Below are 27,108 nucleotides of genomic sequence, written 5' to 3'. Positions count from 1 at the left end.
AAGACACCTAAAATGAACTATAAACTCTGCACTGTTAAATACCCCAGCTTCTTGCTATGTAGACGGGGCACTGAAAATCAGTGTCTCAAATTATACTGCACCAGGCCTGAACTCTTGTGGGGAGTCCTGTGTCAGAGTAGCTGGGGGAGCTGTTTCAGGGGAAGCCTGACAGGAGGGTGTGCTAATACTTGGAACTGGGAGGCGACTTCCCATATTCCTGTCTGGAGAGAATCTTTGTTGGTGCCTTTTTGAGGACACAGACAGGAAATAAACAAAGGGCTGCCTGTAGGACCACCCATCTCCCAAGAGACAGAGCTTCCTGGGCTGCAGAAAGCCACCTTCCCACGGTGTCCTCCCATGTCAGGGAAGCACATCTGAAGTAAAAAGGGTGTGGCTAGGACAAAATGGCAATGAGCCAAGGATTCTGATCTACAGAACCTGCACACCCTTCATCAGGGAGCGCCTCCTGGGGGAACAACAAGTCTCACTCCTAGCAAGTCACCTGGCTCAAGCATCTATGAAAGGGAAGGACCAGGCGCTGTGATTCTCCGCTCCTGGGACACGTCTCACGCGAGGGCTCGCTTCCCCATGAGCACTTTGCGCAGGGCGCCCTGCACATCGGGGTTCCGGAGGCTGTAGATGAGGGGGTTCAGCATGGGGCTGATGACTGTGTTGAGGATGCCAATCCCCTTGTCCTTGTCTGAAGCCTCCACGGAACCCAGACGCATGTAGCTGAAGATGCCAGTCCCATAGAAGATGCCCACCACAGTGAGGTGGGAGCCGCATGTGGAGAAGGCCTTCTTCCTGCCCTCCGCTGAGCGGATTCGCAAGACTGCCGCTGCCACGTGGATGTAGGAGGCGACGATAAGAATCACAGGTGCACCTGCCATGAGGACACCCAGACCAAAAAGCAGCAGCTCGTTGAGTTGGGTGCTGGAGCAAGAGAGCTGGAAGAGCTGCGGGAGGTCACAGTAGAAGTGATTGATCACATTGGGACCACAGAAGTTGAGCGTGGATATGGCCACAGTGTGGGTCAGTGCATTGGTGAAGGCACAAGCCCAGGACACAGCCACCAGTATCTTCTGGACCATCTGGCTCATGCGGGTGCTGTAGGTGAGGGGCCGGCAGATGGCCAGGAATCGGTCATAGGCCATGGCTGTCAACAGGAAGCAATCCACACCAGCCAACTGATGGAAGAAGAAAAGTTGTGTGAGGCACGCTCCATAGGGAACTGCACGCTTGTGGGACAAGAGACGACCCAACATTGAGGGAACAGTGACAGTGATGCACCCAACGTCCAGCACTGATAGGTTCCCCAGGAAGAAGTACATGGGGGTGTGGAGTTTGGGTTCCACCAAGATGGCAGCCAGGATGCTGAGGTTGCCCCCAACTGTGAGCAGGTAGGCAAAGAAGAAGAGCACAAAGACAAGTGGTAGCAGCCCCGGTGTCTCCACCAAGCCCAGCAGGATGAATTCAGTAACGGCTGTTCCATTGGCCCCAGATTCTGCTTCCATGGGTCCCTGTAAGAAGACATCTCATAGTGGAAAGGACCAATCTTTGCAATTTAGTAAATTCTCAGGTGTCTTAGTGGTTATTTTCCCAATCTGTAGGCTGTACCTCACTCATTAACCCTCTCTCTGTCTTCACTTCAGTCTTTACCCAGCTTCTAGGTGAGTTGCCTGGTGCCTTGGCCCCCCACCCTTATGGCCTCATAAAAGATATATTAATTATTATTTCCTTTGTCCCCTAGATTCAAGGAATGAGGTCCTCCCATCAACAACCTATTGAGATTTTGGGGGGAAATAATGAGAAAAGTAGAAATTAATAGATGGTAATTAAAAAGGAATTAAATAATTGATTATAAGTCCTTTTAAAAATAGTATAAGAGCCAAAACTGGTTTGGCTCAGTGGATAGAGCGTCAGCCTGCGGACTGAAAGGTCCCAGGTTTGATTCCGGTCAAGGGCATGTACCTGGGTTGCGGGCACATCCCTAGTAGGGGGTGTGCAAGAGGCAGCTGGTCGATGATTCTCTCACATCGATGTTTCTAACTCTCTACCCCTCTCCTTTCCTCTCTGTAAAAAATCAATAAAATATATATATTTTTAAAAAAATAAATAAATAAAAAATAAAAATAATATAAGAAATAAATACCTAGAAAGTATCTAATCAATAAAGATGTAAAAATAAACAATAGTAGGGATTAAAAAGATGGTATAACTACAGACCAAAAACAAATAAAATAATAACGGAATACTGCCTACTCCTAAATTGTAACAATCAATTCAAGGACAGTCCCCACACCACATAAACTCGCTACAGGGAAAATTATATTGTCAATAATGTATTTCTGTGTGTAGGCTCCAGGCTCATATATTTCTTATACAAATTATGTTAAAGTATCAATGTAAATAAGATTATCATGTAACAAACTTTTCTTACTGAGGAAAAAGATGGAAGCTTTTCAACTCATTTTTTTAAAGTTAGCAAATCTTAATACTAATAGCCAAAAACTGAATTATTCTATACTACTCTCATTGATAAGCCATATATATATATATATATATATATATATATATATATATATATATATATATATATATATATATATAAGCCTAAGTGACCATTATGACAAAACAATTGGGATGACCAGTCACTCTGACATGCACTGACCACCAGGGAGCAGACACTCAGTGCAGGAGCTGCCCCCTGGTGGTCACTGCGTTCCCATAGTGGGAGCACTGCTCAGCCAGAAGCCTGCTCAAGATTGGCGCACAGCTGCTCACCGGCCCTGCCCACTGCCACTGAAGGTCCTCTCCCTCTGCAGGGGAAACAGCAGGGTGATACGGATCCTCTGCTGGCACCCACTTTGGCTGGCCTGGGCCTGGCGAGCTGGGGGCAGCTCCTGCATTAGCATCTGCCCCCTGGTGATCAGTGCACGTCATAGTGACCGGTCGTTCCACTGTTCAGTCAATTTGCATATTAGCCTTTTATTATTAATATATAGCATTAGCAAGTTAAATTTTTAAAATTATATACAAGTCAATAGATACCTTATCTGCCAACAAGGATCAGCTATAAAACCCAAAAGTCCCAATTGTAAGATAAATTTCATCATATAAAATGAAAGGTAAAACACAAAATAAGCTTATACTTGAATTATATGTGTGGGTTCCTAGAAAAATGGCCCAATACCATTAACTAGTAGGAATATGAGAGATTTTTTTTTAATTCTTTTTTTTCATTTTTTTTCTTTTGTTTTTAAATGATCTAGAGTGAATGAGTACTTCTATAATAATAAACATATATTTTTAATGTTCTAATTTTTTCCAGATTACAGAGATCTTCAAAGGCTAGCAATAGGAGCTCAGAGGCTCCTCTCTGTCATGTTTCCAGAAAGTTCAAGGTGCTGCTAGCCAGCAGATTAAGTAAAGGTTTAGAGTGCTATAGTGCTATATGGATTCAAATTTGCCTCACTGCTCTATGAAGAAATAACATTTGCTCCACTGTGCTTAAAAAAAAAAAAAAAAAAAAAAAAAAAAAAAAAAAAAAAAGCTACTTGTAGCAAAACAGCCATATTACTTACCAGTTTCTGAAGCTTGTGGCCTATTTTATTTTTCATGTATGTGTTTTAGCAGAAGATGGATGCTTTAAGAGGATGTTTATTTTTTATTTATTAAACTAATTCCGTTGCATTTTTCCTGTCCTTTTTTATGTGTTTTTTAAAATCTAATAACCTAGTAACATTATTAGTACATGGAAAGACTTGGGATTTTTAGAAGCCAGGAACACCAATCAGAAAAAAATATATATGCACTGCTATGTTCATAGCAACATTATTTACAATAGCTAAGATCTAGAAACAGTCCAAGTGCCCATCCGTAGATGAAATGATTTAAAAACTGTGGTACATTTACACAATGGAACACTATGCAGCTGTAACAAGGATCTCTTATCCTTTGACACAGCATGGATGGACCTGGAGACTATTGGGCTAAGCGAAATAAGCCAGTCAGAGAAAGACAAGTCTCACATTATCTCACTTATATGTAGAATGTAATGAACAAAATGAACCGATTGAGAAAAAGATTTCAGGCATTGAAGCATGCCTCAGACTGACATATTCAAGAGGGAGGAAGGGAGAGGCAGGACAAGATTAATCAATGAACTTGCTTGCATACAGTATATGCATAACCCACAGACAGAAAATAGTGTGGGAGAAACCTGGGGAGGGTACGGGAGCAGGTGAAGGGAGCCATTGAGGAGGGTGGGGACATCTGTAATATTTTCAACAGTAAAGGTGAATTTTTAAAAGTGTAATTAAAAGCATCATAGACAATAATAATTAAAAGCTGTGATATCCACAACTGTGTTCCTCATGATGTAGGAATAATGAAAATAAGTTCCTAAATATTGAGAAATAACAAATCCAAGATGCAATATCAGTTTCCCATCAGTAACATAGACCCTGAGTCACAGTGGGATTCACTGTGGATAATATGCAGCCAGAATCCATTGGTACAGGGTAGCAGTCTGGTGCTTGTTAAATATTTTTACCATAACCTCCATAATGGCTTTATTAGTACAGGTAGTTATATTCAGTATACCATGTATATAATATCATTGAGTCAAAGAAGGACCCAGTTGGCTGGTATCTTCGAGAGTATTTGCTCCCTCAATATACTAATAGGAAACTATAATATGATGAAGCATTTTGGAGTTAGAATTGTTGGCACTAGAATAAATACCAAATATACTTATCAAATGCCTCGTTTTCATATATATTTTATTGATTTCAGCAAGGAAGGGAGAAGTAGGGAGACATAGAAACATCAATGGTGGGAGAAAATCATTGATCAGCTGCCTCCTGCACACCCCCCACTGGGGACTGAGCCCGCTGCAACCTTAGGCATGGGCCATGACCGGAAATCATACCATGATCTCCTGGTTTATAGTTTAATGCTCAACCACTTAGCCACACCAGCCAGGCCAAATGTCTGCTTTTCTTTTCTTTTCTTTTTTTTCTTTTTTTTTAAGTACCTGTTGCTGGGCCATCCCGCTGTATGCTTACTAAACCCCAAACAACTATGAGCCCACCAGAGAAAGGATTGTATGAGAACACCAGAAATGTGTCCACTGGTCGGATCAGTCCAAGATGGCTGCTTCCACCCAAGTCCTCAAGGGCACTCCTGATAGTTACCACATTCTTCTGCAGTTCTCTCTGGAGCTGCTCTGGACCACTCTTCTGACTGAGAAACCTATTCCCACACGATGTGGCTGTGCCTTGCAAACCTCAGGCTCTCTTGTTTGCATACAGACCTGTCCCAACCAGCCTGTGAACAAGCAGGCTCTTTGGGTAGGTAGGTCACAGTTACAATCGGCACCTGTCTCCCTCCCATTAACTCTGGGCTCTCCTCCCTCACCCATTCTGTGAGAACCTGTCCTCGGATATGTCTGACTGGTTCAGTTTTTCTAAATCTGCCTCCAAGTATCACAGAACCACAATTTTCTAAAAGCACTTCTCAGGCACCAACAGCCTGCCTCCCAGCCCTCTGCTTTCAAAGATTGCTCAAAGCAGCGGTGGCCAACCTTTCAGACCTCACAGACCACCAGTGGTCCATGGGCCACCAGTTGCTGACCACTGGCCCAAAGGACGCCAGCCTGCTTTTCATGCCTCTTCAATGCTGTATCCCATGGACTTCCGCTGTCAAAGGCAGGCTACAGTCTCTCCCACCCCTGCCTTTGCAAGCACCCCTCCACCATCATAATCATCACTCTTGCTTTACTCCCAAAATAGAACCTGAGTCTTTCCCATGTTACCAGTCTTTCTGAAAGTTATTTATAGTGAATAAAAACAATGACAAATTATAGAAGTTTAGAGTATTTTGCAAAGTCCTTGCCATGAATATCCTCTTGTTCTATCTGGCCAGTCCATAAAAACCACCCCAGGCCTCTGGCTGTCTTCTTCCATCCCCTGCTCTCTTGGCCAACAACTGACTCCTCCAGACCCTACAAACATCCTCTTTTCTATAAAGTTTATCTTACATATGCAAATAAGGCAGAGCAGCCACTGCAGACATGCTGGGATAGGTGGTGGAAGCCTCCATCCCAGAATCCAAATTAGGCCCTCGTGTTGTGTGACTGTCAGTGTTAGAGGATCCTGCATAGAGGATTCTATGTGAGTGAGAAACCTGATGCCACGTCTCCTAAAATCTCTGAAATCCATGATTCTTCTTGTGTCACCCTCTGGATCTAATCATAGATCTAAATCTAAACTCATTCAATAAATACTACCTGCATTGACATATCAATGGGAGCCAAGCATCTCCCACACATATCAAATAATTATAGAATAATTAAACTGCCTTCCAATTGCCCTCCCAGATCCTATCTAACTTGAGTTATAAGGTTCCACACTCTTTCATTTCATACCTCCCTATCGTTGCTCAAACTGTTTATTTTATCTGGAATCTTCTCTCACTAACTACAAGTGCTCAAATCCTTTAAGATTCAACTGAAGTGTTTCTCTTCTATAAAAGTTGTCCTGATCCTCCTTCATATCAAACTCCTCTCCCTAAACTCCTGCAGCACTTTACTTGTATACTTCATAGTGCTTATATCTGCTAACCTCTCTAGAGCACCCCACTAATCCTTTTCCCACTCTAAGCGGTTTCAGGACAGACTTATGCCTGACCCAGCTCTGCATTCTCAATGCTCGTCATCACACTTTGCATACAGGAGGTGCTCAGTATTTCTGAAATAAATAAATGGATGAACTTGGCAACTAAGACCGTTAAGACAAACAAGTTTTCAGTAAAAGGGGGTATCAGATTGGGCTATCAGTTAGAAAAAGGCTTTCTGGATGAGCTGGCTTTTATGTAAGACAATGAAGAAGGGGCATGATTTTAAGGGAGGTGTAAGTCTGAGTAAAAGGCCAGAAGTACTGCTGTAGGACTTTCCACTGCCTTTGCCTAGATGGGGCATCAGGAATAATTCAGACAGCAGTTAAAATAATCCATCCACTGACATCTGTCTTTTCTTGAAAACAGCCCAAAAGAATTTGGCAGCTAGGAAGAGATAGCCTCTATGAATAAGTAAATAAGGCTAGGCAAGAAGAGGACACCCCACAGAAATGCCATGTAGCCTCACCCTGTAGAGATAACACTTCTAACAAGATTCAAGGGTCACCAACAAGATTCTAGGGTGACCACTGGCCTATCAGCTAAGACATCCATCCTAAACAAATCACCTTGGTGAACTTAGCTGAAGAAGTTATCCTACATTACCATTCAGATGTCCAGAATGAGCCTAGGCTGCCTGATCTGACGTTTCAGCTAAATCCTTTATACTTCTGATGGTGAAGAATCAGTCAGGACCTCTGATACAGGGTGTGGCCCACGGTTGCTACCTGAGGAATGAGTGCAGCAGGAAGGTTGAATTTGATGAATGTCCTCCTACTCACTGATTAAAAACAGAAAGCAGACTTCATCCAAGAAGGAGAGGCATTGGCAAAGTGGTCTGGCACAGAAGGGTCCTGGCTTTTCCTCACTTGATGTGTTTCTCTGAGCAAGACCCTTTCCCCCTACTGAATCCTGTGTGAACTAGGTTTGACTCGCTTGATAACAATTCAAGTTCCTTCTCTAGTATTAGGGAGCTGAACGGGGTCCCTGGCGTTGACTCACCTTGTTACCGGTGCAGAGCCAGAGAGGTGTCTGGTGCAGGGAAAGGACGAGGGTGAGGCGCTGTGTGGGCCTGAGCCACAGGAAGCTAGGAAGGGCCATATGTAAGAAAATGAGTGGAAGAAAGATGAGATCATCTCTGTTGTGAAGTATTGCCCTCTATAGTACCATTACCTGGGGACCTCAAAATTAGCCCTCCCAGGAAAAGTTGGTGGTTTGGGAAGCCACAGACCTAGAAACAACCCAGCCCTTAGTCACTAGTGAGCCCAGTAATGATGCTTCACAACTTGGTGATGCTTTTGATTTTCTCAAAAAGGCTTCCCATGCAGCTTTACTCTGCCTCTCATGTTGGTTTCATGAGGATGACTAGGAAGTGTCATTAATCTCATTTATCTCACAAGGACAGTGCAAAGTTCATCCGTATTCTCAAAGTCACCCTTGGCGCTACTAGTGGAGCTGGGACTCAACCACAGCCCGGACTGAGTGCTTTGCTCTCCCAGATTCCGGGCCCAGAGAAAGGCTCTGAGCAGATGGCAGCCCACCCCAAAGCTTCCTTGACCCGGAGAAGAGAGGAGGCACAAGAAAAGAAGCCTTCTCCACCAAGTTTCCTAATGAGTCATCAAGAATGCAATGTCTTCCCCATTAGGGCCTTGTTAGTGGGGACCACTAGGGTTGTATCTTTGAGGGGGTGTGTGTCCCATAATGATTCTGGAAGTGACAGTGGAAAAACTGGGTGTGTGAGAAGGGACCATGAGATTCCCAGAGATGTCATCCCCCACTCTGATTTTCTAGTCTAGGCCCTTGGAAGTTGAGGGTCCTAGTGATGAGATTAATGAATGTATTGAGGTGTCTGGCCCTCCCTCACTGTTCTACTCCTTGATGAAACAGTTACTGCTCACCAAATGCATGTTGACCTTGTATTTCCTTAGTTGCAGAAGCCCAACTTCTCATACTTTGCTAGGGCAGCTTGGTGTGGTAAGAAAAGCATGGGCATGACATATAGTCCCATTATTAATGTGTGACTTAGGACCAGATGTTAAACTCCTCTGGACTTCAGTTTTCTTATCTGTGAAATGAGAACGATATCTCTGACCACACAGGCTTGGTCTGAAAATTAAATTAAAACATATTTATAGTACTTGGTACGCGTAGTGGTCAGCAAACTGCAGCTTGTGAGCCATATGCGGCTCATAAGCCGCGGTTTGCTGTTCTGTTGACTAATGAGTTTGCCGACCACTGACCTAGATTCTCACTTCCAATAATTACAGGCTGCTGTTGTTCCTTGTGATGAAGCCCCTTTCCCAGTGGTTGGCAAACTCATTAGTCGATAGGGAGGCAAACCGTATGTGGCTCGCAGGTCAAAGTTCGCCAACCACTGTGGTAGAGGATCAACAAGTTAATAATAGTGATCACTTATACTTATTGTATTTTAGTGCATGGTCTCACTTAATCCTTCCAATAACTCTTTGATGTGGTTTCATTATTTGCCCCATTTTGCAGAGGAGGAAACGAGGCTCAGAGATTTAGTGACTCATCTGATGTACATCTAGAATGTAGCAGAGCTAGAACATTTGTGTTTCCTCTTCTGAGAAATCCGTGTTCACATCTTTTATCTATTTTCTACTGGGTTTCTCGCATTGTTCTTATTAGTTTTTTATATATTCTGGATACTCCAGGACAGCTATATGTGCTGCAAACCTCTCCTAATTTGTTGTTTTCTTTCCACTTAAAAAGTGTTGTCCTATGATGAGTAGGGGTTTTAAGTTTTTATGAGGGCAAATTTCTTATGGTTAATACTTTTTGGACTTAACTTTAAGAATGATTGAACTCATAGAAAATCATGAAGATATTTCATAGATTATTTTAAAGTCTTTATGTCTTCATTCTTCAATGTCTGGAATGGTAGGGGCCTCCAGGAGCCTGCTAAGCTCTAGGCTAGTATCTATTCTGATTGGTAGGTGCTCAGGGCACATAATCTCAGCATTCAGTAGACACAAATTAAGTTACACTGTGTGCCTCTCGCCCCCGTTGGCAGGTTCAAGTCACCTCCCACTATCACTCTCAGCAGTGGCCCATGGAGCCAGGTGCCTGAAGGAACAGGACACGTGTCATTGAATTTATCCTTCTTGGCCCAACAGAAGACTGCAACCCATCCTTTTTACTGACTTCCTCTTGGCCTATGTAGTCACAGTCGGGGCAATGTCAGCATTTTGGCTGCCATCTCTGTGGAGCCCAAACTCTACACTCCCATGTACTATTTCCTGGGGAGCCTGTCTCTGCTGGACATTGGGTGCATCACTATCACCATTCCCCCAATGCTGGCATGTCTCCTGGCCCACCAATGCAGAGTTCCCTATGCATCCTGCATTTCACAGCTCTTCTGGCCAGTTTGGACTGTCATCTCTTGACAACCATGGCCTATGACCATTACCTGGCCATCTGCCAACCCCTCATCTATAGCACCTGCATTAGTTGCAAAATCCAGGGTGCCCTCGTGGGCATTTGCTACACCATCTTCTTCATCAATGCTCTGATGCACACAGTGGCTTGTCCATGCTTGACTTCTGTGGCCCTAACGTAGTCAACCAGTTCTATTGTGACCTCCTACCCCTTTTCTAGCTCTCTTGCTCCAGCATTCACCTCAACAGGGAACTGCTTTATTTGGGGGGGGGGGGCTATTTTCATGTGGATGATCCCCATGATACTCTTCTCAGTGTCCTATGCCCACATCCCAGCTGCTGTGCTAAGAATCCGCTCAGCTGAGTGGAGGAAGGCCTTCTCCACATGTGGCTCCCACCTCACTATGGTCTGCATCTTTTATGGAACCAGTTTCTTCTCTTACACGCGTCTGGGCTCAGTCTCAGCCTTAGACAAGGAGAAGGGGATTGGGATCCTCAATACTATCTTCAGCCCAATGCTGACCCCAGTCACCTACAGCTCCAGAACCCTGATGTGCAGGGTGCCCTGAAGGAGGTGCTGACAGGAAAGAGGCCCCCTGAATGAGAAGGCATTCAGACACCCCTTCTTCCTTGGACACACCCCACTTTCTTATGCTGAAAGCCTGATGTGGGCAGGGGGAATTTCAGGGGTGGGCTGAGGGATGTGAGGAAGGTAGATCGTATGGGCCAGGGTAGAATATGGTTTGCCCTAGAGCAGGGAGAAAGGCTAATGCTTAAGTAAAAGCATGTCTAAGTTGCTGGTAGAAGAGGAATTAAAGACAGATGGGAGAAAAGTATAATGTGGGTCAGGAAATGGGATACAAATGAACTAGTTTGTATTTTTTAATTTAATGACTGTGCAATTGAAATATATTTGAAATCTTAATAAAAACAAAATGTTTGCCCTTCCCCTTTAAGATAAAATATATTTGTACCAGAGTATGGAGTCTGGTCTTTAAAGATTGTTCTTCAGAAAATAAACCTGGGCCCTGGCCAGTGTGGCTCAGTTGGTTGAAGCATCATCCCATACATTAAAGGTAGCAGCTTCAATTCCTGGTCATACCAAAATTTTGGGTTTGATCCCCGGTGGGGGCATGTGTGGGAGGCAATTGATCCATCTTTTTCTCTCACATCAATATTACTCTTTCTCTCTCTCTAAAATCAATTTTTTACAAAAATATAAAATAAAATAAACTTGATATTGTGGAATTAAATTGGGGTTTAACTGGGACATGTCAGCACCTTCTTCAGAGCAATGTTATCAAATATCTGTTCCCAAAACCAATGCCCCCTTCCTGACCAATCGTCAGTAAGAACAACACATTTTCCTTTCACTTCATGGAATGACTCTCACAACTTTACACCAAAAATATGAGAATGTATAATCCTGTCTGTCATGAGAAGAAACATTCAGAATAGTAAGTTTTGTTTTTATTTTTAGTGGAAAATACACTGGTTTATATTGGACATTCTGTTTAATACATATGTATAGGTGATTTCTAAAGAGGGGGGGGGGAGACTGTTAAGAAAAGAAAAATAGAGGGAGACACTTTTTAGAATTTACCAATGAATAAATGGTAGAAATCAAGATTTTTACCAAAAGGATGAAACTAAGGCAATTCAGAGATTTCAAGTGCTTTTGAGACCATTTCTATAATTATTCTGAGATCCATTTCAGGCACTTCCCAGCCAAGAAGTTGGAAGTCTAAGAGTGACCTTACCCAACAGGCTTATTAATTGCTTGAGGAGGGAGGCATGGAACCCTTAAGGCTGCCTGAAGCCAAAACCGAAAACATGTCTCCTTTTTGCAAAGAATCTTCTTGCAAAGAGTCTTCTGCTAACAAAGGCTGAGCATAGAGTGCCAGGGTACAAATCCTCTAATCTCCAAAGGCTGGGAGCCATTCACCTGAAGCACACTGCAGAGATGGTACCCTAAGAATAACTGAGTGGTCACAAGTCACCACAAGGTGTCTGTCTTTCCTTAGGTCGTGTTCTGAAGTGAATGGTTTTTAACTCTGCTATGTGAATATGAGTAGCTCATGTTTCCTGTAAATAACTTTAGTAAAAGGTATATTTTTGTTTAAAAAGAATTAAAAGTGTTGACATGAAAAGGTGTATAGCACATATTACTACCTTTAGAAAGTGATGATAAAGTGACATGTACATGTGTGGGGAGAGAAGGTCCCCAGATTAACCTCAAGCTGTGGATGGATGGTGATTCCACTGTGGAGGGGAATGGCACTGGGAAGAATGGAAATGGAGAAGGTATTTTGGTTTTTACTCATTTGCTCCTATTTGAACTCTTTCACTGAATTCTGTAATTTGAAAAACAAAGAACAAATTTTAACAAGTGCTAATGGTGAACATATGGAGGGTGGGGGTAAGGTGACTTGACTATAGTGTTTTCTCTCCAGCCTTCAAAGTGTCCCCTGTCACCCCTATCTTTGAGGCAAATAGTAAGTCCTGTCCATCCAATAGAAGGCTGCTGGGTTCACTTGATCAAGAATCAGAGGCTTGGGAGAGATATGAAGCTGTCACTGATCATCTTGTCCATCCCTTCTCTTCTGAGTTATGACCCAAACTGAGCCATCTAAGAAATTCTCCCAGTGGACCCATCTCCCTCCTTCCTTCCCTGGCCCTGAAAATTCTGATTTCAGCCTCCCTTCCACATCAACCCTCTTCCTGAACCACCTTCAACATCTCTGCCCCCAATGCCTTTGCCACTGTTGCTTGATTTTGAATCTTTTTTATGCAATTCCAGTTAACGGTAGTGACTAATCTTGGTGAGGACTGCTGTAGACTTTTCACAGTTTCCTGTGCGACAAACATAGGTTTGTGGTCTCCTAACACTAAAAGAAACTTCCAGCGATATTCTTTCTGACTTCAGATAACTGGTTAAAAACAAACATACAAACAAACATGTGTCCAATGTGTTATATCAGTCTTCAATACACCTGTAAACTTTTAATAAAATTTTTTTAAAGTTTTCAATTATAGTTGACATTCAATATTATATTAGTTTTATGGATACAGCATAGAGGTTAGAAAATTATATAACTTACGAAGTGATTCCTCGGCCCCCAACACACCTGTGAACCTTTGAGGACATCCACGCTCCATCTGTCAAGTTCAGTAGACATCTGCATATGTCTACGTGGAGATGCCCTCATACACACCTCAACAATGCCTCCTACCCCCACATCCATTCTACCAGCTGCAGGCTTACACGTGTTCAGCACAGAGAAAGGCACTCTTATGACTGAAGATAATTATAACTAAGTATGGTTTCTCTTGTTATTCCATTAGTATTTACAAAGCACTTTGACATCTATGTTCTCATTTGAATATTGCAACTGCACAGCTGAATGCCACCCTCAACCAAGGCCAGGATTAGACAGTAAGGCCAGCTTTTATTATCCTCACTTTGCAGTTAAAAAAACAACAACAACAGAGGCACAGAGAGGCTGAAGGATTTTTCAAAGTCTATAGAGTTACTAGACAGAACAACCTCTAAGGGCTGAGTCCTAGCCCAGTATTTTTGCCTCCCTGCCTGCCTGTCTCTAGTAAATCGCCAAAGAATTCTAAACTAACAAGGTAATCAATACTGACTCTGGATGCAATGAGTCTCAGAAATGAAACTCTGAAAGTACAAATGCAGTACAGTTGAGTGAAGAGGGCCTTGGACAAGACATCTGGAGACCTAACTTCTAATGAGCCCCTTCTACTTACTAGTAAATCTACATGAACGTTCTCTCTAACATTAATTACTTTATCCATAAAATTAGTCCCTTGCGTATATCTTGAGATTTTTTAAAATATATTTTATTGATTTTTTTTACAGAGAGGAAGGGAGAGGGATGGAGTTAGAAACATCGATGAAGAGAAACTTCGTCTAGCTGCATCCTGCACACCCCCTACTGGGAACGTACATGCAACCAAGGTACATGCCCTTGACCGGGACCCTTCAGTCCGCAGGCTGATGCTCTATCCACTGAGCCAAACTGGTTAGGACTATCTTGAGCTTTTTTTCATTCACCAACTACATAGTTAATACTCAACCACACAGCATACAGAAGGTTGGAGGGATATAATGGGCCATGGCAATTAAATGGACAGCCAATAAGGTTGCAACAGGTTTAAACCCAGGAACAATTCCTGCACCATGGATTGCTGATGGGGAAAAAGTGGCCTCTTGGGCTTTGGCATCTAGAGAGATGCCCACATTGGAGGTGGTAGCAGTGACCCAGGCAGAGATGTGAAGGCCTGGGTGGTAATAATAATAAATTGAAAGAAGTGAGCTTGGGAAGGGAACTCAGAACATCAGCCAGAAAATATCTACCCTTAATTTCAGAGTTTATGTTTGTAGGATCTGAGGAAATAGTAGCAAGGCCTTAAAAGTCAAAACCTTTATTTGGTATTTACAGGTAGTTGTCTCAGCCAGGATAAAAGGGAAAAGCTAATACAAATCAAGCATCTCCTCTGGGCCAGGCAGCGAGTTGAGAAGCCCATGCATTAAAGCAGCTGTGGTCAGGTGCAGATGGCACTGGACTGAAGAGCTGGCTTGTAGGCTACCAATGCTACTGGCCAGCTGTGTGACACTGAGCAGGCATTTCCTCTCTGTGCATTCAGTTTTCTCATCTATAAAATGGGAATCATAACATTTCAAATGATTATTCTGAGGATTAAATGAATTGAAAAGCAGAATTATTGAGTGGACAAGTATCATGTAAAAGATGTTAAAATTATGTTGGATTTCAAGTACGATTTGCCATATTCTGGAATTTGTGCTCTCTCTCCAATAAAGAGCAAAACATTGACTTACCCCCCCCCCCCCAAAAAAAACAACAAAAAAAACACACACACACACAAAAAAAACCCAACAAACTCCAGCCTTCCCGGCCAACATTATTCCCTCTGAATTACACTGGCCCTCACTTTCCTTACCATTAGTCAGTGAAGGACTCAGATCTGTAGAAGCTGCTGCCCCACCTTTCCCCATAATTAATCTCTTGGGCCCCAAACACTTCAGTAACTTTTGGTCTGTTAGACAGGAGGCTGCGATGTGATGAACTTTGCTAACTTCCCCAGCTCCACGGGGTCTCAGGAGGCGCATGCCCCCGGAAACTTTTCTAATGAAGGTTCCCACAGTAACAGCCAGGGCCAGGATTGGGGAATGAAATCCTTGCAAGTTCCTCTAATTAACTTCCAAACCTGAGTTCAGGATAATTAGTCTGGGGGCTGGGGAGACTGGGGATTTGCTAATTGACTTTGGCATCTCTGCTAATAAGGCCAGAGGGAAGGGATGCATGGGGAAGAGAATTGCTTTCTTTTTGGTCCTTTAGATAGAAAGGAACTAGACCTTAGAGAGGAGAGTGTAGGAGGCCAATTAGTGAAGAGTGGTTCTAGTAGCATCCTTAGCAGACTCATTAGCAAACTTGTGAAGTGAGGGGTTGAGTGTGCATCTCAGCCTCCCAGCAAACACCGGGTTCCCATTTCTTCACTCTGTGATGATTTTTGGCTCTGTGTCCTTCCACTCTTCTTCACACCCCAGAACCCTCCTGTTCTCCCACGCCTCCTCCCATCCCAGCCTTGCCTTTGTTCAATTGCATATTAAATAAATGCTCCTGCTTCCTTGTTTGTGTGGCTGAATCACTTTATAACTGCATCAACATTTCCTTAATCAAGCCGTCCATCTGGAACCTTTAGGTTGTTCCCAGGTTTCGCTACTAAAGGCAAAGCTTTGATATGTCTTTGCATAGCTATTTCCTTGAGTGGACCATATGCATGTATATATTTTCAACACTTTTATGAATATTGACAAATTATCAGCTAGACAGATTGAACAATTGCCTAACCCCAACCAACCTTAGTTATCATCATCTTTTAAAAAATCTTTACAATGTGGATCACTATTTCTATTGCTAGGGTTTGTTTGTTTGTTTGTTTGTTGTTTTTTTTGCATTTATTTGATTGTAAGAAGACCAAGCTTTCCTTATGTTGATGCAAATGTTAACTCTTTTTCATATATGTTGCAAAGATTTTCCTTCTGTGTATTTGTATCTCATTATTACTAATGCTGTTTTTTCATCCTCACCAAGTACTTAAATATTTTACTTTATGACATCTGTCTTTGCTGTGACACTTGAAATTATTTTCCCCATCACAATTATATAAATACTCATATATATTTTCTACTGCTTATTTTCTGATTTTATTTTATGCTTTACATTTTTGACATCCAAAATTCATTTCAGTGCATGAAGTGACAAGGAATACAACATTGTGTTTATAACTCTAGAGCTTGTGTCCCGAGACCATTCCCAGTCATTTGAAGTTCCTCCTTTTGTCAAACATGAAATGTTTTTATACACTTGTGTCTGTTTCTGAACTTTATATTCTTTCGTGCCTTTCTGTGTTGGTACCACAGCGCTCCAGCCACTGGAGCTTTAGAGTAAATATTCACATTTCATTCTGGAATATTCTAATTACATCCCATCCTTACAATCTCATCACCACTCTCTTTCCTCCCACGTGTACTTGACTAATCTCACATGTTTCCTCTGCCTTTTTACCTATAGACTCGTTTTTCTGATTAAAATCTTCTACAAAGGGAATTTTAATGAGAATGCATTCAATTTATAAATAATTTTAGAATAATTGACAGCTTTACAGTATCAGATCCTTCCAGATAAGGACGTGGTATGGTCTATCCATTTATTTAAGTATTATTTCTAGGGAAGAGTTTTATGGGCTTTTAAAAAAAGTTTCCACCTTTTCCCCCCAATGCATTTATTTTATTTTGTTTATTATTGCTGTTGTTGTTGTTGATACTATTACAGATGTCCCTCATCCCCCCACCTTTGTCCACCTCCATCCAGCCATTCCTCCCCTCACCTTACCTTCACTAGATTTCTACCTTTTTATTAAATTTATTTCTATGTATATAATAGAGGTATTTTTACTACTATGAAGTAGATTATTTTTAATATTTTTATTTATTTCAGGGAGGAAGGGGGAAAGAGAGAGAGATAGAAACATCAATGATGAGAGAGAATCATTGATTGACTGCCTCCTTCGGGGGATAGAGCCCACAACCCAGATACGTGTCCTGACCAGGAATCGAACCATGACCTCCTGGTTCATAGATTGATGCTCAACCACAAGCTGGCCAGGCTGAAGTAGATATTATAATGTGAGATATAAATATTTTACTACTCTAATTACTTGTGGGGTGTTTTTTGTTTGTTTGTTTGTTTTAAGAAACAGCAGCCCCTGGTGGAATTTGATTGGAAATTTTAAGAAACACCAGCCCCTGGTGGAATTTTGATTGGGAATAGGACAGGTTTAGGAAATTTTAGAAATTAAGGGGACCATGAAGGAAACACAGTCTATATTTCCATAGAATAGGAGAGCTAAAAGGCTACTACAGGTACATTTTCATAGAATGAGGGAGCTGGGGTCAACAAAAGGTCTCTATTTACAAAATAAAGAGAAGGAAGCCCTTCATCCAGAAGGAGAAGAAAGCCCAACGGGAATAGGAAAACAATAAGGAAGGAGGTGGGAGGGGGGAACCCATGTAAGGTTCAACCTTTAAGCTCAGAAGTTACTACAGTAACCAGTCTAAGGGAATAGTGACCAATCAAAGGGGATATCAGGCACCAAGATCTGTAGCCTTTATAAGTCATAGGGAAAAGGAACTCAGTGGGACCTTTCCCCCCTCCCTACATGGGTGTCCATTCTGTGGGACTCTTTCCCTCTCTCCATGTGGGAGTCTGTGCTTGTTCCTCAATGAATCTCTACCTTTGCTCTACCACCTTCTGCCATGAATTCATTCTTGGACTCTGGCGGACAAAGAATCCAGGTTCCAGTCCAAAAATTCTGCTTCAGAGTCACTGCCCTAAGACAGCAAACTAAGACAATTGCAGTTTCAACTGCTCACAGGAATGAGACTTGAAGCAGTCAGTCTGGAACTTTCTGATCAATGCTGGTGAGGTAACCTGTGTGACAAGACCCTTTCCCAAAGGAAGTGACCTTGCCTGAAACAGTCCTCTCTCTCTCTCTCTCTCTCTCTCTCTCTCTCACCCCATGCAGCCTGCTGTTCAGTTGTTACTGTGAGGGTGTTGTGATTAATTTGCATATTACCCTTTTTTATTAGTATAGATACTTATGCTTTCCCAATGTTTCACAATGATGTAATGATATCTTTATAATCTATACTAATAAAATGGTAATATGCTAATTAGGGTGGACGTATTCCAGATGTCTATCCAGACAAAGCCACAGTGGCTGCAAGGCCTGGGGCTCAGGCAGCAGTGGGCTCAGGCAGCAGTGGGCTCAGGCAGCCTTGAGCCCTGGCTGCTGGGAGGACGTCCCCTGAGGGCTCCTGGACTGTGAGAGGGGGCAGGCCAGGCTGAGAAACCAGCACCCTCAGTGAACAAATTTTGAGCACTGGGCCTCTAGTAAAAATAATAAAATAAATCATTTAGTGAGGAATGCACTGTTCTCGGTGCTCTACACACACTTCAGGTTTAAACTTCACACGATTCTGGGGGAGATTATTATTCTCATCGCACAGAGAGGAACTGGCTTAGAGAAACCAAGCAGCTTTCCCAAAGTCACAAGGCTAAGACATTCCTCTGCTTCAATGACTTTATTCAATTTTTCACCATACTGAGAAAATTTTAGTAATACTTAAGTTCTTACAATGTAATTTTCCTCACATTTTCAATTTTTTTAATTGATTGATAAATATATTTATTATTATTATTATTATTATTATTATTATTTTGTATTGAATTATTGATTGAAGCTTTAAAACCATATATGAAATGTTAAATTTAAGATGTATAATAAGGTGCACTGTGATTCTAAAAAAATAAAAATCTACTCAAAGCAAAACACATGCACAATAGCACACCAAAGGCAAATGGCTAATCAATATAAAGAGGTATTTGACCTCATTGACACATACAGAAATTCAGTTTAGAAAAAAGCAAAATCTCGCCTAGCCAGTGTGGCTCAGTGGTTGAACATCACCTAGGAACCAAGAGGTCACTGGTTCAATTCCTGGTCAGGGCACTTGCCTGGGTTGTGGGTTTGATCTCCAGTAGGAGGCATAAAGGAGGCAACCAATTGATGTTTCTCATAAATGTTTCTATCTCTCTCTCTCTACTCCCTTCCTCTCTCTTAAAAATAAATAAAAACACACAATAAAAACATATTTTAAACATTTAAAAAGTAAAATCTCATTTTTTGGATATCGGGTTGATAAATACTTTGAAAGCAAAGTGTATCCAGTGTTGGAAACATCATAATAAAGCAGCTAGTCTCCTTTACTTACCTTAGAAGAATTTCAGGGAGGCAATTCGGCAATTTCTACCCAATTATAGAATGCTCATATCCTTTGATCTAGTATACCCATTTCTAAGATTATGTCCCTAGGAACACAGCACAAGTCCACCAAAAATGTATAGACCAGAAAATAAAATCTAAGCATCGGTGAAAATAATGAAAAACTGAAAATGATCCAAATATTCATCTAGAACAGATCATTTAAATAAATTATAGTTAATGGGTCCACTCAACACACCATATACCTTCTAAAAGAGTTACATGTCCTGGTATGAGATGACAAATTCAAAATGTATTTTATATGGAAACTTTGAGAAGTAGCATGTATAAGTTAGCCCTATTTAATTATTATATGCAATGTTAGTCTGCTCATTGAATATTCCCCAACTTTTAACTGCCTCATGAGAGTCCTCAAATTCATGAAGGGCCCTCACATTTTTATTATTATTTCTTTATTGTTTGGCTATTTCCCAGTGAGGATGTATTATTTTTGTAATAGAAATTCTTCATTTTTGAAGAACAAATGAATCCAATTTTGTCATTATTAGGAAACCTTGTAAAAGGTGAGCTTTTTAAGGTATAAATTAATTTTTTTAAAAACTTGAAAATGCATTCAAATCAAATCAATAAATATTTATTCTACATCCAGCTGACATAGTGTACTAAACAAGGCACTGTAGAGATTAGAGAGCACTTGGCAAGAAAAAAAAATAAGTGAGGCACCAAATAATTTCAGCATCATGTTCCAGATGGGAAATAATCTATCTGGGAGTCATAAAGAGATACTAATCCTTCTGTCATTATTTGTTTCACCTTAGCCTATATAGGGGTTACTATTTAATGTCTATAACTTAATCAATTCATAACAAAACATAATGGTATATTCCATATCATATGACTTTAATTCAAAAGAGGAATTCTCTTCCAAAACCATAGATATTACCAAAAGAAGTAATTTGTCATTTAACTGGCAAATGATTGGGGCAGTTAGAGAAAAAAAGATAATTTTAGAATGTGATAGATAAACAGGTGAATTAAGAAAATTAAGAACCAAATAGATTAGTAAGAGGAGAAATGATGATTCTGGAGAGTGAAAATTTAAAAAGCATGCACATAATAAATTGGATGATATTCTTCAGGGAATAGATATGTTTGGCAGAAGCGAGGTACTGAAGTGGCAGAGTCATTTGGATTTATTGGAGAATTAGGAACTACTGTACAATTTTTAAGTACAATAAATACCAAGGTTGAGTGGTATTTCTTCGAGATTGCATAATAACCACTGAGCATGTGCTACACACCAAGCCTTGTGCTGCATCACAAGCAAGAAACAGTGATAAACCCAAGAGGCACAATGACCCTCCCCTCGTGACATGTGGGGGAACTCCTCTCTAGAAGTGCTCTGTGGGTTGGATTAGCAGTGCCACACTGAAGTCCTGCTAGAACTTTAGAATACTAGTTCTTGTCATGATTACACCTACTGTTTTTGAAAACATACTTTAATCTTTAGAGTCTAGAGTCACTGTCTCAAAGAAAACTGAATTGTACACTTAGTAGAGATTTTTTGCAAGGCCCCCTTTATGTCCCGATTCCTCAGGCTGTAGATGAAGGGGTTCAGCATGGGTGTCACCACAGTGTACATCACAGCCATGATCGTCTCCTTCACAGTAGAATTGCTGGCTGAAGGGCACAAGTAGAGGCCAATGATCATCCCATAGAACAGAGACACCACGGAGAGGTGGGAGCCACAGGTGGAGAAGGCCTTGCTCATACCTCTCGCAGAAGGGACTTTGAGGATGGATGACACGATCCGTGCATAGGATGAAAAGATCAACAGGAATGGAACAATAATAACCAGCCCTCCCAAGATAAATATCATCATTTCGTTTATCTGAATGTCAGAGCAGGCCAACTTTAGCAAAGCTGACATGTCACAGAAAAAGTGAGGGATCACATTGTCAGCGCAGAAAGACAGCCTAGTCATAAGCAAGGTGTGCAACAAAGAGATGGAAGTCGTCAGCACCCAGGACAGCGCCACCAGGGAGAGACAGAGCTTGGGGCTCATGATGGTGGTGTAGTGCAGGGGGAAGCAGATGGCCACATAGCGGTCATAGGCCATGGCCACAAGGAGGAAGCTCTCCAGGTCTGCAAAAAGCAGGAAGAAGTACATCTGGGTCAGGCAGCCTGCATAGGGGATGGATGGGTCTTGGCTCTGCATGGTGTGCAACAATTTGGGAATGGTCACTGAAGAGAAGCAGAGGTCGGAGAAAGACAAATTGCTGAGAAACAAATACATGGGCGTGTGGAGCTGGGAGTCCAGGAGAATGAGCACGATGATGAGGAGATTCCCCAGGACGGTGGTAAGGTACATGGCCAGGAACAGGGCATAGAACAGGACTTGTTGATCTGGTTCAATGGGCAGGCCCAGGAGGAGGAATTCTGAAATGACACTTTGGTTTCCCATTTTTATGTTGCATTTCTTTTACCTTTCCAAAATTAAGAATAATTTGTATTACAGTATGAATATTTATACAGATTTCAGTACTTTCAAAAAGATATTTTTAAATCAAATACCCCAAAAGTCATAAGGTTGAGTATTTTATTTATCCTCTCCCAAATCCTACCTAATAATAGGATAATATACAAATTAACCATAGCAGAGTTGCTATACCCACAAGCCATGCCCACAAGCCAATTATTATGCAAATTAACCCAACAAAGATGGAGGTTACTTTGCATACATGGAAGGAGGAAGGAGTAAAGACTGAAGACAGCATAGTTCAGTGTGGAATGTGGTTGTCTGAGACTCAGTTAAAAAAAAGAAAAAAAAGAAAAAAAAATGAAGACAGCATAGAAGGAAGAGGGAGGGAAAGTGGAAAGCAAGGCGGCTGCAGCTGCTGGAGGGAAAGCACATTTTAGTGCATGCAGGGCAGGGCAGGGCGAGGTGTGCAGTGGCGGTGCGCACGTGGCCACGGAGGCAGCGGCAACAGTGGGCGAGTTGGGTCAGGCGTGTGGGGTGAGGCACACAGCAGTGGTGGCAGTGCGCGGCTGAAGAGATGGTGGTGGAGGTGGCCACAGGCATGGTGGGGCAGCAGGAGAGGTGGGGGAGGGGGGCAGGAGAAGTGCTGGTAGAGGGAGGGAAGCCCACCGGAAGTCTTACAGGAATATTTCTGCAACAGGTCACTAGTATGTGTGTGTATGTGTGTGTGTGTGTGTGTGTGTGTGTGTATTTCTTTTTTTTTTCAGTGCCTCCCTGATGTCCTACTGCCAGTTTACAGGGATCATGCCTGAACTGGCAGTTGGACATCCCTCTCGCAATCCAAGACTGCTGGATCCTAACCGCTCACCTGCCTGCCTGCTTGCCTGATCACCCCTAATCACTCTGCCTGCCAGCCTGCTCTCTCCCAAGTGCCTCCTGCTGCTGGCCTGCTCGCCCCCAAATGCCTCCCCACCAGCCTGATCACCCCCAACTGACCCCCCTGCTGGCCTGCTCACCTACAACTGTCCCCCCAGCTTGCCTGCTCACTCCAAACTGCCCCTCCCCCTGCTGCCCTGATCACCCCCAAATGACCCCCAATGATGACATGCTCACCCCCAACTGTTCCCCCCGCTGGCCTGATCACCCTCCAAATCCCCCACCACCATCACCATCACCACCACCAGCCTGATCACCCACAACTATCATCCCATCCTCGCCTAATCACCCACACTGCCCTCCCCTCTTGGTCTCTAACCGGCTCTACCTCAGCCCCGCCACCATGGTTTTTTTTGTCCAGAAGAATATCCGGAAGGTCTTCTGGAAGGTCTCCCAGTCTAATTAGTATATTACCCTCTTATTAGCATAGATATAGATAGAGGCCTGGTGCACAGGTGGGGGCTGGCTGGTTTGCCCTGAAGGATGTCCTGGATCAGGGTAAGGGTTCCCTTGGGGCATGGGGTGTCCAGGAAGAGGGGCCTGTGGTGGTTTATAGGCTGGCCATGCCCCCATGGGGTGAGGGCCCCCACTGGGGATGTGTGGCCAGCCTGGGTGAGGGGCTGATGGATGTTTGCAGGCTGGCCATGCACTCCAGCATGACTCTTGTTCCGTAGGGGCGTGGCCAGCCTGGGTAAGGGGCTTTTTTTCTTTTTCTTTTTTTTTTTTTTTCAGTGCCTCCTTGCACAGAGGCAGGGCCGGCTGGAAGCAGGTATCTGGGATTTATTTATCTTCTATAATTGAAACTTTGTAGCCTTGAGCAGAGGCCAGGGCCGGCCAGGGCAGGCAGGAAGCTTGGCTTCTTCCGTTGCCAGGGTAATATGCTAATTAGACTGGGTCCACCGGACATCTTCTGGTAGTCCTTCTGGGCAAAGCCACAGTGGCAGGGGCCAAGACAGAGGTGGTTAGGGGTGATCAGGGTGGCAGGGGAACAGTTAGGGGCAATCAGGCAGGCAGGCAGAGTGGTTAGGGGTGATCAGGCAGGCAGATAGGTGAGCGGTTAGGGGCCAGTGGTCCCAGATTGCGAGAGGGATGTCCAACTGCCGGTTTAGGCCTAACCCCTGTAAACTGGCAGTAGGACATCCTTCGTGGGGTCCCAGATTGGAGAAGGTGCAGGCCAGGCTGAGGGACCCCTCCTCCCCTGCACCAGGCCTCTAGTGTATATATGAAAGCCATAGAGACCGAAAGACCAAACTACCAGTGGAGCAGTCTCTATGATGTGCATTGAAGTGTTGTATGATTCTATCTGTATAAAGTTAATGACCCATACTGCTCCCAGCAAGAAATTTCCAACTGTTCACACAGCTTCAGGGCCTCAGAACTCAGCAGTAGGTTGATTGTGGGAGATCTACTATCAAGTTCTACTAACAACACTGGGTGGCTGTTGGCATTGGGACAGCTTCATTCCCAGCAGACCTTATGGACATCCCAACATCCTCTCCTTTTCCCTTGCTTAGGACACTGATGGGACAGGTTGGTAAATGTCATTTAAACCAAAGGAAGCTTGAACAAGGGTTGTGCACTCTGCCTAGAGTCCTACCTCATTGCAGATATGAAGCTTAGTCCTTGGCGGAGGCTTGGAAACATTGGTAACCTTGTGTAATCACAATCGCTGATCAGTTCTGACTAATTTAGGAAAAAACATCATAATTAAGGAGGGTGTCTCAGGCCCCACAGAGGGCATTTTTCTGAAAATTTCCCAATAGGCATAATAAAAAGAACTACCCTACCAGGAGTCAACATTACACGTAGTGGTGAAAAATTTAAACTATCAAAATTTTGAAGGCCATCAAAATGAAGCATGTTGATTAGTCTAAGACAGCACTATCCACTAGCAATAAAATGCAAGCCATGGAAGTGAGCCACATGTGTAATTGTAAATTTTTAATAAGCACACTTGAAAAGGCCAAAAGAAACAGGTGAAATTAATATTAATTGCATTTTATTTTAGCCAATATACCCGTGGCACCATCATTGTAACACATAATCAATATAAAAAATATTAATGATATATATTATTCGTCTATCATCTTTGAAATCCAGTGTGCATTTTATACACACACACACACACACAGCACATCTCAATGTGAGCTAGCCACATTCAAGGGCTCAATAGCCACATGAAGTGTGGCTAGTGGCTTTGAAATTGGACAGAACAGATCTAAAGTATACTTCTCCATGGCATTCTTTGGCCAATTAAAATGAAATGTAAAAGACTGCTAAGTGAGTAGCAGTGCTGGGAAATGGGAAATGGTGCCATTGGCATACCAGGTTTTTGAGAATCTCTGGATTATATGAAGTCAGTGGGAATTGGTTTGAGAAGTTCAGAGTAACCAGCTCTGACATAACATAGCAATGGAGTGGCCCACTTAGAAAATATATGGCCCATTTCTCCCCAAAACACCAGAAAACTCCCAAAATCAGAGAAGAAAAATTGGGTCATGGGGCCTTTGAAGGGTGGAAGGAATGCAAAAAAATCCACTCTGAGGACTATAAATGAGTCCCAGATGTGTAGATATGAGAATGTGTGCATGACCCAACCTCGACGTCTTCATTGTACATGTTCCTGAGGCCAGCTCCTGATGAAGCCAGTGGGGCCAGATACAGAGGGAAACAAAACTGTGGCAAAAATTGGTTGGAGAGTTGTCCCACACACCAAAAAGTTGCTTGTTCAATGCCCAGTTGGGGCACATTTGGAAAGCAACAGATCAGTCAATCTCCCTCTCTCTCTCTCTTTCTCTCTCTCTCTCTCTCCCCCCACCCCCTCTTTTACAAACACACATATCCTCTGGTGAGGATTAGAAAACTTCACTTTGGCAAAGGTCCGTTCACCACAGCAAACACAGCAGTGAAGTCCCCTAACTGATAACTGGTCCATCACATAACGCTTCCTGCTCCACTTTGAAAGGGGCTTCAGCCTCTGAGAGTCCATCACTGAGACTGGCCAGGGAGCAGTGGGGAGCAAACAAAGGCAAGAGCCACCAGAATCCTTTTTTTAAGTGTGCAAAACCACCACCACGCACCTCTCGGCACCTGCATCTGTCTCGGTGGTCTGCTCCCAAGCACTCCTCACTCCAGAGAAAGCCCATCTAGTTGTCTACCCATCTAGCTTATCGCATCCCTCAGCTGCCCACCTCAGAGGATATGGGAAAGGTGATGATGGTGAGCCCAAAATGGATGCTAGCCCATGTTCCACGCCTGCCTCAGCCTGGAGGCTGTTTAGACCCACAGAGGCTGCTCAAACTGCAGGACAACAGGAAGGCTGAGTTGCTGAAGATTAGAAGGCAGCAGAAGTTCTCTCGTCATCTACAGGCACTAAAGCCCATCCCCAAAGCTCTGGATCCACTTCCTGACACTGGGACTACTGGGAATATAGCTCCTCCACTTTTATTTCTTTGGTGCTTAAATTAATACTATCCCAACACAGAGAAAAATCTTGTCCCTTTTCTCTTTTAAGACTTTATTGACCCAGGGGACATTAGTCAGGGAAGTAAGACTTAGAGGGGAATAGAATTGAGGTGAACATTCTGGAGGCACCAGGATAAGCAGCTGAGATGGGATGACCCCGGTGTGGCATACACAGTATTTAAGTGCTGGGATCCTGGAGCCAGTCAGCCTGGGTTTGCCTTACTATACCTACAGCAGCTTCATGAACTCGGCCAAGGAACTTAACCTTCCTTCATGTGAATTCTTTCATCAGCTAAATAGGAATATACTATCTAATTTTTCACATCAAAGGAAGGCAAAAAAAAAAAAAAATTAAACAGTACATGTAAAAAAAAAAAAAAAAAACGTACCATATGTGAGACAAAGTATGGCATTAATCAGACTTCATATTGCCATCATTTCATTCTGTGATGAAGAGGCAGGATTTTTCCAAGTACCCCTGCCCAGCTCCAAACCCTTCAATGAGCCACACTTGGTGCCAATGCGGAAGGTGTGGAGGAGCACTGTGGGTTAGAAGAAGCCCCTGGCCATGAAGGAACAGACTGGAACCCTATAGTGAGCATCTCCTTTCAACTTACGATGAGTTGAACCTATACCTAGAAATTATATTATTAGAACTGTGAGGGTGAGAACTTCTAAATCATCCTACAGGGGTTGCACTATAGATTTATGGCACCCTAATATCTGTTAAAGAGGATTTTAGAATAACTATTTCTTCTGAAC

At 42.9% G+C, this 27,108-nt stretch overlaps 2 protein-coding genes and 1 pseudogene across 2 annotated transcripts; 1 reads left to right on the top strand and 2 right to left on the bottom strand.

Moving 5' to 3' along the window:
* Positions 1–566: 566 nt before the first annotated feature.
* On the bottom strand, positions 567–1,526 carry LOC118702563 (olfactory receptor 3A1-like). The gene has a single exon (XM_036408592.1). It carries the CDS (start codon positions 1,512–1,514, stop codon positions 567–569), a length of 948 nt encoding a protein of 315 aa, XP_036264485.1. The 5' UTR covers positions 1,515–1,526.
* A 3,627-nt stretch (positions 1,527–5,153) lies between these two features.
* Positions 5,154–10,680, top strand: LOC118702472 (annotated as a pseudogene).
* An 8,322-nt stretch (positions 10,681–19,002) lies between these two features.
* On the bottom strand, positions 19,003–21,930 carry LOC118702470 (olfactory receptor 1E5-like). The gene is made up of 2 exons (XM_036408398.1): positions 21,031–21,930; positions 19,003–19,086 (listed from the first exon to the last, which is right to left on the bottom strand). The coding sequence occupies exons 1-2, from the start codon at positions 21,928–21,930 to the stop codon at positions 19,003–19,005; spliced, it is 984 nt and encodes a 327-aa protein (XP_036264291.1).
* Positions 21,931–27,108: the final 5,178 nt, after the last annotated feature.

Source organism: Pipistrellus kuhlii, unplaced genomic scaffold (assembly GCF_014108245.1).
Source record: "Pipistrellus kuhlii isolate mPipKuh1 unplaced genomic scaffold, mPipKuh1.p scaffold_m20_p_39, whole genome shotgun sequence".
NCBI classification, from domain to species: domain Eukaryota; kingdom Metazoa; phylum Chordata; class Mammalia; order Chiroptera; family Vespertilionidae; genus Pipistrellus; species Pipistrellus kuhlii.
Note: the sequence above shows the minus strand (reverse complement) of the source record. Positions and strands in the feature narration are given on the sequence as shown.

Excerpts from the sequence above, each read along its gene's own strand:
- LOC118702563 (XM_036408592.1), bottom strand. The coding sequence starts at position 1,514 with ATGGAAGCAGAATCTGGGGCCAATGGAACAGCCGTTACTGAATTCATC.
- LOC118702470 (XM_036408398.1), bottom strand. The coding sequence starts at position 21,930 with ATGGGAAACCAAAGTGTCATTTCAGAATTCCTCCTCCTGGGCCTGCCC. Across the intron at positions 19,087-21,030 it reads ACATAAAGGGGGCCTTGCAA|GTATGTGTCAATGAGGTCAA; the intron begins AAAATCTCTACT and ends AACTGAATTTCT.